Genomic DNA, 20488 nt, shown 5'->3' with positions numbered 1-20488 from the left:
CTGACATGTTTAAATATATAAAATCAATGCACAGAAAAACGAAGGGAAAGCAAGCTGTCTACGTTATTTCTGTAGTAAGCAGAGAGAGATGACACTTAAATACATTTTCTCCTTTTGCATTCAGTTCAGGATTCTATGTCATGGGATACTGCTATGCAGACTTAGACAAGATAGCCCCTTCTCCATTAAATACCTTTGGATTAAAGAAATACACAGATGTGTGGTTCTATCATGATTCAAATCCAGTAAAGTTAGCAATGAAGTGGAACCACCACAACTGCACCCACTGGTCAGCCTGATACCAGAGCTCATCACTTTAGATTGGAATGCTCTACCTCTGGTCCCTAAAGTCCTATTTTCATCATACAATGCAAAGTTAATTTAGTACATCTCTAAATGTCCCCATACCCTAAAACAGTCTCAATGTTGTTCAAAATGCAATCTCCAAACTCCTTCTGAAACTCAAGACAATCTTTTAACTGTGTGCCCATGTAAAATCAAGTTACAGACCTCCAATGTACAACCGCACATAATAAACACTCCCACTCTAAAAGAGAATAATAGGAAGATGGGAAGAGCCAGATCAAAGCAAGAAGGAAGCTCAGTAGGTAAAACACCAAATCCTTCAATTCTACATCTGGCATCTGGAACTGTGGATGAATTCACCTGGGCTCCCATGGTCTCATGTAGCTCCATCTCTCCAGCACTGCCAACTGTAGCACAGTGACCTCTTATTTAGAGCAAGTCTGCTCTATACCTGAAGTTGTCCTTGGTGTATACTGAGCTGTCTGGCATCTCTACCAACCTAGGCTCTTCATTGCAACATAGGATTCACATTTCCATCTTCACATAACGGACCCTCGGAGCCTCATTACAGGAAACATACCTCTGCTACACACTGCCTGGACTTAATGACTTTCTGAAACCTTGGCAAAAAGCCTCTATGACCATCTTCCTTTTGTGTATATCAAAAAGAACAAGAACAGACAGCACCACATGGATGGTGTTTTCAAGTTCTGGTGCCAGGTCAAAACGTAGCCTGGATCCTTTTTCATAAGCATCTTTTTATTTCTTCAAGGATAATTTTAGGGGAACATGTTTTTTTGGTTGCTCTTTCAAAGAAAGGAAAACCATTAGCAGCTTCCTTAATTAAGGGTCTCTCCTTTCAAATGGGCTTGTATTTTCATAAGCTGGAACTGTGGCGGATGAAGTCTTGCCTTTGGGGTACCTTTTCTTTTGTCCCCGTATTGAACAGATTTCTCTTTGATAAGGATAACCCCTTTAACAATTACAGATGCCGTCATATTCGCCATGGACTGAATACAGCAGAGAGCAGAGGGTAGACATGAATACCAACCAACAGAAAAAAAAAACACTCCCTTAAAAGATTGAGATTTTAACTAAATTACATAGTTCTCAAGTATGAACTGTATGAAAAAGTCATGCCACAACGTCAGACTGATGCACACCTAGATCACTCACTTTGCCTTCGACTCTAAACTCACATCACTTTCCTCACTAAACTATGTACCACTGTAATTTTTCCTTGTACTATAGTCCTGAGCAAGAGCAGACAGCAGTGACACATCTGAAGTGCAAAGTGTCTTAAGATTTCTTCTACCAAACAAATCAGTCCATTACTTCACAATTCAGTTTCTAAAGATCTTAGGATTCAGAAGTAAACAATAAGATTCTTTGCCAAAATGTAAAATGAACGGATTCTAGCAAGTTCCCATTGGACTTCGAAAACCTCATAAGCTTTGCTCCACTATCTGTATTTCTTGCAGCATGCTGGTCTTTGAAGCTCCCAAGAGAATTGCTCATTCATCTCTGCTGATCATACTCTAGGCCTTCTTTGGGCCACAGCTCCAAAACCCTCCACATTCCTCACGATGGTTTTCAAATGGTTTCCAAAGCTTAACCACCACACGGTCAGGTTTACCACAGCAAGGACTCCTCTCTCAGTACCCATGTTCTACACTGGTTATTCCTCTGTTGTCTGTGACAATACACCAAGCAAAAGCACCCTAAGAAAGGAAGAGTTTATCAGGGGTAGGTCTGCAGGTATAGTATTAGAGGTCAGAGCAGAAAAGAGGGCAGGCATGTGAGTGGCTCGTCACAGTGTGTGCACAGACAGGAAGCAGTAGGAGATAAATGCTCACTTCCTCCTCTTTATTCGGTCCAGGATCCCAGTTCCTAGGATGGGGCTACCCACATTAAATGAGGGTCTTTTCTGCTCAGTTAAATCTTTCTTGAAACACTCAAAGTCACAAAAGGTGTGTTTCACGGCCATTCTACAGCCATTGATGCTGTCAGTGAAGACTAACTATACTATTCGTATTGCACAGTATGCCTTTCATGTCATGTGTGTTATATGGCAATGTTGTGGGCACACAGGTACCAGAGGAAGTCCTTCTCTCTCTCCACCTTAGTCTTATAGATCTGGTCTTGTGTTATGGGAACCCTGGCTAGACTGGCTGTAATGAGGCTGCTGCAATCCTCTTAGCTCCCCAGCATCACCACCACACAGGGTTACAGATGCATATTTGGCCAGATCTAGCCCCCACTTTAATCAATGCACCATTAAATGCTACCTGTATGATCAAGGATGCCACATGGCATATCTATAAGCTGCCTCTCTTCACCTATTAAATATCAGTTTACATCTATGCTTTCCAAGCCTTAAGAAATAGCCTCATCATAAAGGAGGTAAGCATTCATCCAAATTCCACAAAAAGAAGTTCATGTTTAACACAAATTGCTATTAGAAAAATATTGCTATTAAAAATAGATTATGGAAGGCCTAGGTTCCAAAAGATTATATTTTGGAACAAACATATATGAATTGTGTTTCTAGAGAATACTTTGCAAAACTTTATTCATGATTTTCTGACACTATTTCAGTAAAACATGCTCCGGGGACTACTTGAACAGAAGGTGCTTCAGAACCACATCAGACAGAAGACCCACTTAGCAAGCACTGAGTCTCCTCTAAGGGTCAGAGGCTTTTCTTTCACATTGACATAAAAGGGGAGGAAAGTAAATAGCCAGTTTGCTATTCCACTCACCAGACTGTAAACATTACCAAGCCACAGAATCAAGCAACAGCCAGAAACTGTTGAGGGTAAACTATACTGTGACAGTTCAACAAATACAAAGAAATATTTCACTCAAGTGATGCCAGTTTTAATTATGGCTTCTTTTAACATTAAAATAACAATTTGCATGAATAAAAGCTTACATAATTTTAATTGCAGTTTTTAATATAGTATTAAATAAATACCCTGTAATCAACAATGGTTACTTAGTACTCCTTGAGTTAACACATTGCCTAAAATGTCTGTGTCTACTCAAAAGCAAGTTAGCAAAGGAAAGCAATAACTCAAAGGAGATGAGGGCTGAAACTCTTCCAGGCAGCACTGTAAGGAAAGCTTGCATCAAATTCCCTTTGGCCAAACTGTCCACTCAAAGTCAGAGCAAGCAGAGATGCAGCAAGAAAAGCCCAACGAGAAACAGAAGCCACTGGCAAAAGCAATCGTTCTAGCAACATGTTCTTGTGGATGACCATACAGAACTTTGTAAAACATAAAATTCTCCAGAGCAAAGATGAGGTGTGGGTAACTAGCAGAGCACTCCTACAGGTGCACAGGATATCTATGCAGGCAGCATGAAAACTATGTCATTTTACCGCTATTTGTTAAATGCAAAGGCTATATCAAATATTTCTTTCACTTGGCAATACAGCGTTATATTTCTTTAGTGTGTGTATATGCGTATATGTGTGTATGTGTATATATGTATGTATGTGTGTGTATAATATATTAAAATATTGAGCTCTCACAAGGTGGCCCTATTATTCTTTTTTTAATTTATTTTTATTAGATATTTTCTTTATTTATATTTCAAGTGATATCCTCTTTTCAAGTTTCCCCTCCCCACTTCCCCTTCTCACCAAACCACCCTCTCTTCCTGGCCCTGGTATTCCCCTACACTGGGGCATAGACCTTCACAGGATCAGGGCCTTTCCTCCTATAGATGACCGACTAGGCCATCCTCTGATACATATGCAGCTGGAGCCATGAGTCGCACCATGTGTACTCTTTTGTTGGTGGTTTAGTCCCCGGGAGCTCTGGGGGGTACTAGGTAGTTCATATTGTTGTTCCTCCTAAGGGGCTGCAAACCCCTTTAGCTCCTTGGGTCCTTTCTCCAGTTCCTTCATTGGAGACCCTGTACTCAATCCAATGGATGGCTGTGAGCCTCTACTTCTGTATTAGTTGTGACCCTATTATTCTAATTATTGTGTTGATGTACTTAACAGAGAAAGATTCTTCTTAAATCTGTTTACTATTTAAAACAAAGTTTTTAAATGGTCACTGAACAAAGCATGAGATCTCTCTAGAGCTGAAGGTGCTCTCCTCATCTCAGGCCACTCACACAGCTCTTGGTCAGAAATAGGTTGGCTGGTATAAACATTTATTTTAATTTTAGGGAGACAAAAGGAGTGGAAAACTTAGACTTATAGTTGTTGAAACTCTCATCTGTTCCTAGACATTACAAACTAAGCAAGGCCCTTTCAGGGATTGCTTTTAAGTTTTGAGAATAAAATCTATATTAATAACAATATAAGTAAAATAACCGAACAAAAAAAAATAACAGGTTATTAGTGGTGGCGCATGCTTTTAATCCCAGCACTTGGGAGGCAGGGGCAGGCAGATTTCTGAGTTCAAGGCCAGCATGGTCTACAGAGTGAGTTTCAGGACAGCCAGGGCTACACAGAGAAACCCTGTCTTGAAAAACAAAAAACAAACAAACAAACAAAAAAGGTTATTACTTATTTCGACTGAAAAGTAAGCTAGTAACTACAACAGCAACAGCACTGAACTTCTTTCAAAGTTGTGCATGCACACTAGGAAAACAAAAGTGTGATAGGTGGGGATGGCAGAGGGTGGGAGGAAGACTATCGTGTGGATACTTCCTTTCTAGTGGGATATCATTAAAGAGAAAATATCAAGGTTACAGGAAACTTAATCATAGCATCCTAACAAGTTCATGTGCCTCCCACCCTTATATGTGCACTGCCTGTCCCACCAGAGCAAAAGCTCAATGAACACTGTTCATCGGGAAGGATTCTAAAATGCTGAAATTATGTTACGAAGAACACATTAGCTCCTCCCTTCCACTCTTTCTATTAATTTCATTATTGTTCCTGAAACTAGCTTATCTACACAAGAGAAAATTTCACAGACCACAAAACATGATCACACGCATAAGAAAATAACCCATTGTGCAACAAACTCGCCATCTGCTACACATGCCTGTGTCCCACTCCATTGGTGAGCTGTGCTTGAGAAGGGTTCCAGTTCCCTGCCCAATGAACTCACCTGGAAAGCTTTACACATCCATACAACCGGAACTTAATATAATTCAGTTGCCCAGAATTAAATTTCTCAGAGTAGGTTACATGTGTATCATCCTAATCCATCTTTAGTTTTACTTAGCCTAAATAAAAAAAAAAAAAAGGGGGGTGGGGACTGTGATCTTAACGTACTCTGCTGCCTGTTTGAAGTGTTTCAATTCTTTCCTCAAGTTTTTGTTCTCAGTCTCTAGAAGCATCACCTGGCTGTAGACATCTGGAACATTACCAAGCGCTCTAAGGTCAGTGCCTCTCTTCTGTATTAACTCATACCTAGGACAAAGCAAACAACAGAGTTTATTTCCATTTCCTGCTTTAAAAATGACTGTGTATAATGCAGAATGTCAACCTTGGGGAATTGGACAGAAGTTAGTTGCTATATTCCGTTTATAATTTAAACAAATATTAATATCTCATTCAGATGGAACATCCGTGAATTTAGATTTTTAAAATGTGATGGGACATGTATGTTCCACACATCTAACTCTTGGCAAACATGTCAAAACTGTCTTAATCCTTATGCTCATGGACGTTTCAGTGCTGCAGAGATGGTAATAAGTTCCGGGAAGCAGAGAGAATAGAGGAGTAAGGCGGCGGGTGTTTTGCCCTGTTTTATACAGAGTAGCCACGACTGACAATCGCGAGTGACAGAATCCAGCAGAGACATGAGGGAAAGGCGTGATGACACCAGGTGGGTCCATGGAAGATGAGCACCTGAGCACCAATACAAAAAGTAAACGCAGAGGTGCCACCCCCACTGGTCTACTCCAGTAAAGTCTGTAGTATCAGGCTTGAAAACCTGATCATGGACCAGAGGCGTTATGACTTCAAAGGGAGTTTGTGCCTCCTGGGTATTCAGTCAGTCGTTGGCATCTCCTAACTCAGACCTGTTCCAGATTAGTCTTTCCAATCGTCAACATGCCTTCTTATTCAGGCATACAGGTACCCCAAGAAATGAGTTGTAAATGGCTAAAACTTAAGATTGGGCGTTGTTCCCTGGCCAGCACAGCATTACAATATATCTTAATTTATTACCAAGTTGTCTTTAGCTTGGAATTTCTCACAAGGAAGCTGCCTTATCAGACAGGGTGTCCTCAGAGTTAGCAACAGAGGGCAGGCACTATTGCTACTGTAAACATAGTTGGAATTCTCAGGGCAGTCTCACAGAATACAGAACTGTTTTGCATACCAGAGAGTAATTGAAGGGCTTCCCTCACTTAAGGGTATTTTCAGGAACTGCTAGATTGGGACTTCCCGGTGCTTGCCTCCAACTGACCCAGAGAATTAGCTTGGGACTGCCAAGATAGCCCCAGCGGGAAGGGCACCACTGCTCTTCTGCTTTGCACCTGGATGCCTGATCTTACCGACCTTGATGTTCAGCATTACAGGAGAGGCACAAAGCCAGGATCTGTACAATAGTGGGACTGGAGCCAACAGAGTGAACAAAGGAGGTGCTGAAAAAAAATCTCAGAACCAATGCAAGGAGGCACCATATGGAAAATGATTTGACTCTGCATCAGGATGACACATGGGCATGTTTGGTGTAAAAGGAAAAAAAATACAGTGACCAAATTTATGTTTCAAGAGGATAAATCTACTTCAAGAAACAGACTCGGAAGGAACAAACACATGACAACCTGAAAGAGGGAGGATGGTCAGCTGAGCAAGGTGAAAAAGAGTAGCAGCTCTAAGGAGGGAAAGGTAACGCTAACAGGAGTCACTAATGAATCCTCTGCCGGGTGTTAACAATGATGGCGTCCAGTTCTGGGGCTCAGTAACAGACAGCCATTAACACAGTGGAAGCAAAGACAGTAGGAACCAGGCACTTGGAAAAACCAAGGGATTGTTTCCACCCATATCAAATACAGTGAGCCTAGCAGGCATTCATGGAGAGGCACGTCAGAAGTTCAGGGAACAGGGCTTTTTGTGGTTTTGTTTTTGTTTTTGATTATTGTTGTTTTGTTTTGTTTTGCTTTGCTTTGTTTCTTTTTTCTTTTTTCTTTTGGAGGGTAAATGGGGAAAGGAGATACCATATGACATGTAAATAAAGAAAATAAGAAAAAAAAAGTTCAGGGGAAAGTCAAGGCAGGCAATTTAAACTCGCACCTTATTTGTATATAAATGTTGCCTTAGTTGTGACACTAGAACAGACGAATTCAGATAATCAAGTGACCAACCAACAAAAATTGCCTGCAACTGATTCATAACAGACTCCAGTGTTTCACCATTGGGGTGAGCGGAGAAAGCAAACACTGTGAAAAGAATCTAAGACTGAGGCAGTAAGAAAAAGTATGAAAGCCAAGGGCTCATCAAGTGAAGAGAAGTCCCAGGAGGGAAGAAGTGAATGCTAACGGAAGAAGTGCATACTGACAGAAGCTTGGAACTATCACTGGAAGTGGCGATGTGGAAGTGGCAATGTGAAAATCACTGTGAAAGGTTGCAGTGCAGAAATAGACGAAGGCCAAACCAGGCCATCAAGTGGAAGAAGTTAGTAGTGTCCTTGTAATTACAAAATGGAAACCAGACAAAATCTAAGCTCTAAATCAAGACACATCGTAAGCTCCCCCAGGCTCTGTCCAGGAATTGAAGTTGGGAGAGTGGAGCTGGAGATCAGTCTGGCCCGGCTGACTCTCCCACTGGCTGTGACTTGCTGGCATTTCCTCAGAGAGATTTCCTATCCTCTCTAAGCCCTCATCCATGAAATGAAGCAGCTACCTGCCACATCCAGCTGTTGGGAGAAGTAAGAGCAGACTGTGCTAATAAAAATGATAGGACATGATTTCTCAAGCAATTAGTCGAAAACATCACCATTTTAATTATTTTATGCCACTTACATTTAAATAGTGTGTTTTTTTATTTTTTACAGAGTCATTACAGTACACCAAATGTTATTAGTCAAAAGCTGCAGTATTTATCTTTGCTCATCAATTAAAGGAATATACTAATTTATAATCTCTTTCACTTGGTACAAATTAATTTAGTAATTAAATGCTATAAATAATTGTGTGTCTTAATACCCTCAACAGAATTTTTAGCACAACTCTATCATCAATGCGATGATAGGAGCAGAGGCCAAACTGAATTGTACCCAGGATTGGAAAAGAAGGAGAAAGTAACAGGAGAAGGCATTGTGCTCGAGTCAGTGGGTGATGGTGACACAAACCACCAAGTCCGTGACACAGACTGTGTGAGTGATAGGACATGTTCATAGAGAGTGGTCCAGCACATGGAGGGGTGAGGGATTTCAGGCATACACTGCCCTTTTCTCATTGCAATATCTATCCCCTGAACCGTCAGTTAACTTTGTATGTCAGTACTTTTGAAAGAACACAGACTAGCATTGAACAGACCTACAGTGGAAGCATTGTAGTGCTCCACAGATAAATTTCTACCACATTGACATACATACACTTATATGTGTCATTATATAAAATACAAAGTATATATACATGTATTGTACACAATAATTTGAGGAGTTTTGTTGGAAAATCTGTAATACTATAATTTAGAACTTATAAAAATGCTTTCTTCTTTGCCATTCACATGGACACCATTGTGATTAACTAAAATTTGCTTTGTCAACGTGAATACAGTCATTTCCAATATGTACATGAAATCACAGTAAAATGTTATTTATAAAAACAAGAAGCAAGGGAGTTGTAGCTCCCAGATCATACTTTTCTGACACTGGATTTAAAAGACTTATTGAATTTATTGTTTGAATATTGAAAGAAAATAAGTCAAATGAACTGCCCAGATTCCTGTTAGTTTATTTTCTGTTTTTCCTAACAACAGGCCAGTATTGTGTGCTACATTTGCAAGAGAACACAAATTCACAACAATTCTATATTCTTTGTGTTTTGTTTTTCTACAATAAAAACACATTCAGCCAATACTGGCTGAATCATGAGTATTTGGGAGGATAACACAAAAGAGCTATGCACAGAAGGTCAGCATGAGCTCCAGAGCAAGCAAGAACTCATAAAATGAATTCTTCTCATAAAATGCATTATATTATATGTGCAGTCAAAGTAAGAAAGTTTGAGTAGAAATCTGGATGATATGAGGGGATTGGGAGGAGAGAAGTGCCAATACAATACAAATATACACAAAAATTAAAAAAAACAAACAAACAAAAAAAAAACTACAAAAGATCAGCCAAGGAGGACAGGTTGCAGAAAGAGCAGAGCAGCTGAGACAGGGTCTTTCTTGCCTCCATCTGCACCCAGGAGGTAGGGCTGTTTTGTAGCCCTCTGTGCACCTTTCCTGCCAGGGGAGAGCATGTCTCCAGGTGCTCTGACCCCAGGACTCAGGAGAGAGCTGATCTCCCAGGATTGCTGACACAGGCTTACAGACTAACAGAAAGAGCAAGCTCCAGCCAGAGACAGCAAAAACATCTAACACCAGAGATTACCAGATGGTGAAAGGCAAACCCAAAAATCATAACAACAGAAACCAAGACTATTTGGCATCATCAGAACCTAGTACTTCCACCACAGAAAGTCCTGGATACCCAACATACCACAAAAGCAAGATTCAGATGTAAAATCCTATAAGATGATACTAATAGAGGAATTTAAGAAGGATATAAATAACTCCACTAAAGAAATACAGGAGAACACAGGTAAACAGGTATGAGCCCTTAAAGAGGAAACAAAAAATTCCCTTAAAGAATTACAGGAGAACACGAGCAAACAAGTAGAAGCCCTTAAAGAGGTAACACAAAAATCCATTAAAGAATTACAGAAAAACACAACCAAATAGGTACAGGAATTGAACAAAATCACACAGGATCTAAAAATGGAAGTAGAAACAATTAAGAAATCACAAAGAGAGACAACTCTGGAGATACAAAACCTAATAAAGAAGTCAGGAGTCATAGATGCAAGCATCACCAACAGAATACAAGAGATAGAACAGAGAATCTCAGGGGCAGAAGATACCATAGAAAACATTGACACAACAGTCAAAGAAAACACAAAATGCAAAAAGATCTTAACCCAAAACATGCAGGAAATTCAGGACATGATGAGAAGAGTAAACTTAAGGTATAGAAGAGAGTGAAGACTTCAAACTTAAAGGGCCAGTAAATATCTTCAACAAAATTATAGAAGAAAATTTCCCTAACCTAAATAAAGAGATGCCATGAACATACATGAAGACTACAGAACTCCAAATAGTTTGGACCAGAAAAGGAATTCCTCCTGTCACATAATAATCAAAACATCAAATGCACAAAGAAAGAATATTAAAAGCAGTGAGGGACAAAGGTCAAGTAACATATAAAGGCAGACCTACCAGAATTACATCAGACTTCTCACTCAAGACTATGAAAGCTAGAAGATCCTGGGCAGATGTCATACAGACCCTACAAGAACATAAATGCCAGCCCAGGTTACTATACCCAGCAAAATGCTCAATTACCATAGATGGAGAACCCAAGGTATTTCATGACAAAACCAAATTTATACAATATCTTTCCACAAATCCAGCTCTTCAAAGGGTAATAAATGGAAAACACCAACACAAGGAGGGGAACTACATCCCTGAAAAAGCAAGAAAGTAATTTTTCAACAAAAGTAAAAGAAGATAGCCACATGAACAGAATTCCAACTCTAATAAAATAACAGGAAGCAAAAATTACTTTCCTTAATATCTCTTAATATCAGTGGACTCAATTCCCCAATAAAAAAAATAGACTAACAGACTGGTTACATAAACAGGACCCAACATTTTGTTGCATACAGGAAACCCATCTCAGTGACAAAGACAGATACTACCTCAGAATAAAAGGCTGGAAAACAATTTTCTAAGCCAATTGTCCCAAGAAAAAAGCTGTAGTAGCCATTCTAATATCTAATAAAATCAACTTTTACCCTAAAGTAATCAAAAAAGATAAGGAGGAATACTTCATACTCATCAAAGGTATGATCTACCAAGCTTGACTCTCAATTCTGAACATCTATGCCCCAAATGCGAGGGCATCCACATTCATAAAAGAAACTTTACTAAAGCTCAAAGCACACATTGCACTGCACACAATAATAGTGGGAGACTTCAACACTCTACTCTCTGCAATGGACAGATCATAGAAACAGAAACTAAACAGAAACACAGTGAAACAGAAGTTATGAAACAAATGGATTTAATAGATATCTACAGAACATTTTATCCTAAAACAAGTGGATATACCTTCTTCTCAGCACCTTATGGTACCTTCTCCAAAATTAACCATATAATGGGTCACAAAACCGGCCTCAACAGATAAAAATAATTCAATGCATCCTATCAGATCACCAGGGACTAAGTCTGGTCCTCAATAACAACATAAAAAAAAAATAGAAAGTCCACGTACACGTGGAAGCTGAACAACACTCTACTCTATGATAACTTGGTCAAGGAAGAAATAAAGAAAGAAATTAAAGACTTTTTAGAGTTTAATGAAAATGAAGCTACAATATAACCAATCTTATGCAATAAAATGAAAGTAATCCTAAGAGGAAAACTCATAGCTCTGAGTGCTCTGAGTCCAAAAAGAAACTGGAGAGAGCATACACTAGCAGTTTGACAGCACATCTAAAAGCTCTAGAACAAAAAGAAGCAAATTTACCTAAGAGGAATAGATGGCAGAAAATAATCAAACTCAGGGCTGAAATCAACCAAATGGAAACAAAAAGAACTATACAAAGAATCAACCAAACCAGGAGCTGGTTCTTTGAGAAAAATCAACAATAGATAAACCCTTAGCCAGACTAACTAAAGGGCACAGAGACAGTGTCCTAATTAATAAAAATCAGAAATGAAAAGGGATACATAACAACAGAAACCGAGGAAATCCAAAAAATCATGATATCCTACTACAAAAGCCTATACTAAACAAAACTGGAAAACCTGGATGAAATGGACAATTTTCTAGACAGATACCAGGTACCAAAGTTGAATCAGGATCACATAAATGATCTGAACAGTCCCATATCCCCTAAAGAAATGGAAAAACTCATTAATAGTCTCTGAACAAAAAAAGCCCAGAACCAGATGGGTTTAGTGCATAATTCTATCAGACCTTCAAAGAAGACCTAATAGCAATATGCCTCAAACTATATCACAAAATAGAAACAGAAGGTACTCGACCCAATTCCTTCTATGAAGCCACAATTACTCTGATACTTAAACCACACAAAGATCTAACAAAGAAAGGAAACTTCTGACCAATTTCCCTCATGAATATGGATGTAAAAATACTCAATAAAATTCTTGCAAACCGAATCCAAGAACACATCTAAGTAATCATCCATCATCAAGGAGGCTTCATCCCAGGAATGCAGGGATGGTTCAATATGCAGAAATCCATCAACATAATCCTCTTTATAAATGAGCACAAAGGAAAAAAAAAACATATGATCATCTCACTAGATGCTGAGAAAGCATTTGACAAAATTCAACAGCCCTTCATGATAAAAGTCTTAGGAAGATTAGGAATTCAAGGCCATACCTAAAATAGTAAAAGCAATATACAAAAAACCAGTAGCCAACATCAAACTTAATGGAGAGAAACTTGAAGCAATCCCACTAAAATCAGGGATTAGACAAGGCTGCCTACTCTCTCCCTACCTATTCAATATTATACTTGAAGTCCTAGCCAGAACAATTAGACAACAAAAGGAGATCAAAGGAATACAAATTGGAAAGGAAGAAGTAAAAGTATCACTATTTGCAGATAATATGGCAGTATACTTAAATGACCACAAAAATTCCACCAGAGAACTCCTAAACCTGATAAACAACTTCAGAAAAGAAGCTGGATATAAAATTAACTCATGCAAATCAGTGGCCTTTCTCTACACAAAGGATAAAGAGGCTGAAAAAGAAATTAGGGAAATTACACCCTTCACAATAGGCACAAATAATGTAAAATACCTTGGTATGATTCTAACCAAGCAAGTGAAAGATCTATATGACAAGAACTTCAAGTCTCTGAAGAAAGAAATCAAAGAAGATCTCAGAAGATGGAAAAATCTCCATGCTCATGGATTGGCAGGATTAATATAGTAAAAATGGCCATCTCGCTGAAAGCAATCTACAGATTCAATGTAATCCCCATCAAAATTCCAACTCAATTCTTCATAGACTTAGAAAGAGCAATTTTCAAATTCATCTGGAATAACAAAAAACCTAGGATATCAAAAACTATTCTCGACAATAAAAGATTCTGGTGGAATCACAATCTCTGACTTGTAGCTTTACTACAGAGCAATTGTGATAAAAGCTGCGTGGTTTTGGTACAGTGACAGGCAGTGGATCAATGGAATAGAATTGAAGACACAGAAATGAACCATACACATATGGTTACTTGATCTTTGACAAAGGACCTAAAACCATCCAGTGGAAAAAAGACAGCGTTTTCAACAAATGGTGCTGGCTCAACTGGTGGTTAACATGTAGAAAAATGCAAATCAATCCATTCCCATATCTTTGTACAAAGCTCAAGTTCAAGTGCATCAAGGACCTGCACATAAAACCAGATACACTGAAATTAACAGAAAGAAAGTGGGGAAGAACCTCAAGCATATGGGCACATGGGAAAATTTCCTGAACAGAACACCAATAGCTTATGCTCTAAGATCAAGAATTGACAAATAAAACCTCATAAAATTGCAAAGTTTCTGTAAGGCAAAGGAAACTTTCAATAGGACAAAATGGCAACCAACAGATTGCGAAAAGATCTTTACCAATCCTACATCTGATAGGGGCTAATATCCATTATTTACAAAGAACTCAAGAAATTAGACTCCAGAGAACAAAATAACCCTATTAAAAACTGGGGTACAGAATTAAAGAAAGAGTTTTCAACTGAGGAATACCGAATGACCGAGAAGCACCTAAAGAAATGTTCAACATCTTTAGTCATCAGAGAAATGCAAATCAAAACAATCCTGAAATTCCACCTCACACCAGTCAGAATGGCTAAGATGAAAAACTCAGGTGACAGTACATGTTGGTGAGGTTGTGGAGAAAGAGGAACACTCCTTCATTGCTGGTGGGATTGCAAGCTGGTACAACCACTCTGGAAATCAGTTTGGCAGTTCCTCCGGAAATTGGACGTGGTATACCAGAGGACCCTGTTATACAACTCCTGGGCATATACCCAGAAGATGCTCCAACATGTAATAAGGACACATGCTCCACTATGTTCATAGCAGCCTTATTTATAATAGCTAGAAGCTGGAAACAACTCAGATGTCCCTCAACAGAGGAATGGATACTGAAATTGTAGTACATTTACACCATGGGGTACTACTCAGCTATTAAAAATAATGAATTTATGAAATTCTTAGGGAAATGGATGAATCTGGAGAACATCATCCTGAATAAGGTAACCCAATCACAAAAGAACACACATGGTATGCACTCACTTATAAGTGGGCATTAGCCCAGAATCTTGGAATACCCAAGATACAATCCACAACCCACAAGAAATTCAAGAAGAAGAAAGACCAACTTGTAGATACTTCGATCCTTCTTAGAAGGGGGAATAAAATACCCATGGAAGGAATTGCAGAGAAGTATGAATCAGAGACTGAAGGAAGGACAATCCAGAGACTGCCCCACCTGGGAATCCTTCCCATATTCAATCATCAAACCCAGACACTATTGTGAATACCAGCAAGTGCTGGCTGACAGGAGCCTGATGTAGCTGTCTCCTGAGAGGCTTTGACAGTTCCTGACTAATACAAAAGTAGAGGCTCACAGCCATCCATTGGACTGAGCACAAAGTCCCCAAAGAAGGAGCTAGAGAAAGGACCCAAGAAGCTGAAGAAGTTTGCAGTTCCATAGGAAGAACAACAATATGAACTAACCAGTACCCTCAGAGCTCCCAGGGACTAAACCACCAACCAAAGAGTAGACATGGTGGGACTAATGGCTCCAGCTGCATATGTATCAGAGTATGGCCTAGTCAGTCATCAATGGGAGGAGAGGCCTCTGGTCCTATAAAGGCTCTATGCCCCAGTGTAGGGGAATGCCAGGAAGAGGGAGAGGGTGGATTGGTGAGCAGGGGGAGGGAGGAGAGAATAGTGGTTTTTTTCAGAGTGGAAACTTGAATTGTAAATAAAGAAAATATCTAATTTTAAAAATTTTTATAAATAAAAAAGAAAAAACAAGAAAAAAAGGGAAAAAACCAAAAATGGATTAGTTCTAGGTACATATTCTCAGTATTCTAAAAAAATGAAAGATAAAATTGTATCACTGATACAGTTTTAAAAATTAGAATTCAGCCACAAAACTCTGTAAGCGTATTTTATATAAATTCCACTTTCTATAATGTAATGTCTGGTAAAAATAATGTTAGGAACCCAAAAATAATTAAATAATTATATATGTACAAAGATAGCATGCCTGCTGATTTTCACAATCAATCAACACTAAAGTTTGTTTAGTTTTAACAACAACATTATATTGGGTTAATATTTGAAAATTCAATTCAATTTGCTTCAAATCAAATAATATTTTGAGAATAAGAATCAGTCAGCTGTATAAATAGATAAAAAACCATTTTCACTATAAATAAAAAGGTAATAGTGTTAGGGGAATATCTAAATACAAAAGGTACCAGTATAAATTATGTAAAACCAAGAGGAAAATATTTCAAAAATGACTTTTTACTATAAAACTACAGAGGATATTTCATTGCCTTGATCATTTGAAAAGAAGCTAAAGCTGAATACTGAAAAGGCTGTGGCTGAAAATACTGAAAAGTTTTGTTGGGAAAGATCCTCTGTGAGTTGTGTGTCAGTAATGTGGTTTCAACATGGAAACTGGAACAATTTCTATCCATATATATAAGTTCACAATGATGGTGTTAATTGTAAATGTGACATAGTCTACAGTCCCCTAGGAGATGGGCCTCTTCATATGCTTGTGTACATTAATTTAGATTTTGTTCATTCAGGAAGATCCACCTTAATTATAGACAGACCATTACCTGGACAGGGTGTTGGAGTACATTTTGTAAAGGTTTGTCTCTGTATATTCGATTTTTAATTATTTACCTGCAGAGAGCTAAATGCTGGTAGGAGCTTGGTATTGTTATGTCTATGGCCTGTCACTGGTCTCATATTTTATAAATATTCATTCCTCACCTGCCTAAGATAAGCAAGAATTGTATCTGATTTGCTATATTAAGGATATGATCTCCCATAGCTGTGCAGAGAGAGGGACACTGCTGGAAGAAGCAGAGTGGAGATTCCACCAGTGGACGTGGAGGGAAACTGACAGACCAGAGTGGAGCAGAGAGGCAGAGCTGCAGGAAGTAGCCAAGATCTGTTTGGTAAAGTTTAGAGTAGCTGGGATACCATCCTAGCCAAAAGGTCAAAGCTTTCACATATTAAAACGTCTCCGTGTCAATATTTGTATCTCTGGTGGGTGTGAGAGAATCCTGCTAGAGCAGGGGATCCTGGACAGAGAAGGTGAGCTGACCACGGGCATGCAAGCATGGTCCGTGCTTCCTGACTGCAGTCACAGTGTAAACAGAGGGCTTGATGGCCCCACCATAAGGGGGTGTACGTAACATAACGTACCTTAAACCGACCCCCAAATAAGGCTTTTCTTCCTTTAGATGCTTTTGTATTTTATCACAGCAACAAGAAAAGAAACTAAAGCACTCACTATCATAAGGTTCTTTAAGAAATCTAAATTTATACGTGTGAATGCTGCTAGCATTCCGGAGCATGACTTCGTTACAAAGTGGTTTACCATTCGGCCTGAAAGCAGTCCAGAGTTCTAGTCATGCCCATTTTGATCAGGAAATTGCAGAGAAAATCTTCTATGGCTTCTTGCATTACATGCCTTGAAGGAAGAATGGTTTGTTGTCCCTGAAATTTAAATGTGCAATTATTTATTCTATAAACATCAATATTTTTATTAAGAGAACAATAGACCCTTCACTTACTTATTTTTTAACCTTATTTTGCTCAAGTATTATATACCAGGGACTATTTTAATGACTAGGAATAAAGCATTGGTGAAACAAAACATCTCTTATTCCCAATGTAATAGTTGAGTGGATAGAGTCAAAATATGGACAACTAGTTGTGTGTGTGTGTGTGTGTGTGTGTGTACGGGTGTTATCTGTGCTTACATGTGAATATCCCACACACTCTGACAAATAGCAGTAAGTATTTAGGAATGTAAGGGCAGAGTCTTGAAGACAGGAAAATTCCCATATAAGCTAAGTATGTGTGTAGAGTACTGCAGCATTGCTAAAACTGGTGTAAGGGAAGGTTTCACTGCAAGAGTGGGATTTGGGCTATAACCACAAGGCAAAAACTCAGATTTTGAAATGATGATAGATGAAAATTCTTACTCTAAATTCTTAAAAGATGAAAACAAAAATCCCCAAAACATACTGTGAAAAAACGATCTTAAGTGTTTAAAAGTCATCTGATTTATTTGTTTACATTTTTAAAGGACTTACTTATGAAACAAAAATATTTAACATAATAGTAAAGAGGTCATTGCATTCATAGGAAATTTCAGATATACTAATGGCAGTTGATGGGTATTAGTTATGAGCAGACAAAGCATATTCACTGGGTGAAAGGTCAGCATAAAAGACATAGACATCCCCCACTATGAGGAAACAGATGAGCTGAGCTTTATAAGGGAAGTTATCAGAATTACCAAGTTTAGCCTGGTAAGGTCTTTTAAAGATATCTGTAAAAGCCATGTTGAGTCACCTATATATCCTGTGATCAACTACAGAGCTGAGAAATGTTACCATCACTGACACAGCCCTGCAAAAGGCACCCCTTCATTTAGGGAGGACATTCAGAGCCTTGGGTACAGTGTTCACATTCAAAACATCAATGTTCAAACACAGTTTTGCAGTCTTTTTTTTTTTTAAAAAAAATGCATAAAGATTTTTAGAGAATTTATTCCTCCAGCTGTGGAAATTGGGTGAGCATGAGATACAATGGAGAATGAATTGTAAAATAACATTTAAAAAAATAGTGAAATAAAAAGACTGTTCACAACTTCAAGATATAAAAAGGTTTGTTAGAAGAGAAGACTGTGGATGATTATAAATGTGCAGTCCTTCCTAGTGGCTGTACATCTGCAAGCATTAACTGTATTTTGGGATCTTGCAACACTATAAATAACTGCTCTCCCTCCTTTAGGACGCAACTCCTCAGAGGATACATTCACATTCATCTTCCATATAGCTTTGCGCTTTTGAAATTTTTCTAAAATTCATTGTGTTCTAAGATGAGTATCCACTACTCCTTTTGTGCATCTCGGAAGCAATGCTTCCATGCTGTGCGGACACTGGAAATCGACTCAGCATGCACACACACCCAAACCACAGGCCCAGCAGAAACACCACTAATGACTGACTAACCCAGCATCCCTTCGTGAGTGTCTTCACGTGGTGCCATTCACACAAACATTTTCAAACCAAGCGGTAACTAGGCTGCTGGCTTCTTCAGGCATGCATACCTAGGATTTCATCATCAGGAAGGAAGACCAACGCAAACAAAGAACCCATTTTTAAATGAAAGTTTCCTTGTTACCATCTAATGGAGCCAACCCACCCATCAACATTTCTGGAAACATTCTGGGCTGAACAGGAAAAAAACAAAACTCCAAAGAACTAATGTTGATGATGACTTTTTTTTTTTAATTAAAAAAAAAGTTTTTGTCTTTCCTTTTTTTTATTTTTATTAATCATTTTATTTGTTTACACTACAAATGATATTCCCCTCCCAATTACCCCTCCACAAACCCCCATGCCCTCCCCATATTCCCTCTCCTCTTTGCCTCTTTGAGGGTGCTCCTCCACTCACTCACCCACTCCCACCTCTAGGATGCTCTAGCATTGCCCACACGTGGGCATCAAACCTCCACAGTACCAAGGGTCTCCCATCTTATTGATGTCAGATAGGGTATCCTTTGCTACATATGTATCAGGAGCCCTGGAGCCCTAAATGTATACTCTTTGGTTGGTGATTTAGTCCATGAGAACTCTGAGTGGTGCAGTTAGTTGATATTGTTCTTCCTATGGAATTGTAATCCCCTTCAGGTCCTTCAGTCCTTCCCCTAACTCATTCATTCCCCAGGCTCAGCTCGATGGTTGGGTGTATCTGCTGTAGATGACTTCTTAAAGTTTGTTCTTAGAGGCCTTGGTTTCCTAATTTTAAATCTTTTGTTATGACTTGGTGATTCAATTTGAATCCATTTTATTTTGCAAATTTCACAACCTATATGTAATAATTTGTGAAATGCTTCATTTTCTGCTGTTACTAATACAGAAATAAATGGATGCCTTCTAGAATTTTAGAATGCAGCAGGGGCATGGATTGTATATGACTTAAAAATAAAAATAAAAATAGGGGCTAGAGAGATAGCTCAGTGGTTAAGAGCACTGACTGCTCTTCCAAAGGCCCTGAGGGTGTTTCCAGAGACGGCATAATGATGAGCCATCTGCCCTAATACATGGTCTATTAACTGACAGAATAAAACTATACAAGATGGATGAGTAGACTGTTGAGAGGGGGTGGTACTTTGGAAGAAGGGCCTGAATTAAAGCCAGAGTTCACCGGAAGCATGTCCTAGAGGGCTTTGAGCATGGCCTGGCCCCTTGCCAGCAGGGCTCCCCTTTGCTTCCTTCCCCCCACCGTGTGAGCTGTTCTACCATGCCTTCCCTTCTATATTCGACACCTCTAAAATCCTAAGCAAAAAAGTTTTCCCACTTAGTTTATTTGCAGCAAGTATTCTGTCACAGTGACAAGAGAGCTACAACTGTAAATCCGCCACTGTCTTCAAGTCATTATTCAGAAACCACTAGTTCACTTGCTGATTGTTGGGAAAGAGGGCCCATAAAAACTCAGTAGTATATTTATTTCCTAGTTCTCTTTCATAGCAGGAAATGTTACATAGAATGTAAAGGATATTAATAGAAAAATGCATCCAGGAGAAAAGGATCGACATACTTCTGAATAGTCCCTTTAAAAAGCCGGGCGGTGGTGGCACACACCTTTAATCCCAGCACTTGGGAGGCAGAGGCAGGTGGATTTCTGA

General features: G+C 38.9%; 1 protein-coding gene across 5 annotated transcripts in view; it reads right to left on the bottom strand.

The window, feature by feature from the left end:
* Spag16 (sperm associated antigen 16) overlaps positions 1-20488 on the bottom strand; it is an 871212-nt gene that overhangs the window by 829868 nt on the left and 20856 nt on the right. For all 5 annotated transcript variants that reach the window (XM_031367840.1, XM_031367842.1, XM_031367843.1 and 2 more), the window contains exons 4-5: positions 17165-17283; positions 5549-5686 (exon numbers count right to left, since the gene is read on the bottom strand). In XM_031367840.1, the coding sequence (XP_031223700.1) occupies positions 5549-5686; positions 17165-17283 (257 nt within the window). The remainder of the gene's footprint in view (positions 1-5548; positions 5687-17164; positions 17284-20488) is intronic.

The sequence above is a fragment of the Mastomys coucha genome, unplaced genomic scaffold (genome assembly GCF_008632895.1).
Source record: "Mastomys coucha isolate ucsf_1 unplaced genomic scaffold, UCSF_Mcou_1 pScaffold14, whole genome shotgun sequence".
Taxonomy (NCBI): domain Eukaryota; kingdom Metazoa; phylum Chordata; class Mammalia; order Rodentia; family Muridae; genus Mastomys; species Mastomys coucha.
This window is presented reverse-complemented; position numbering and strand designations above follow the sequence as displayed.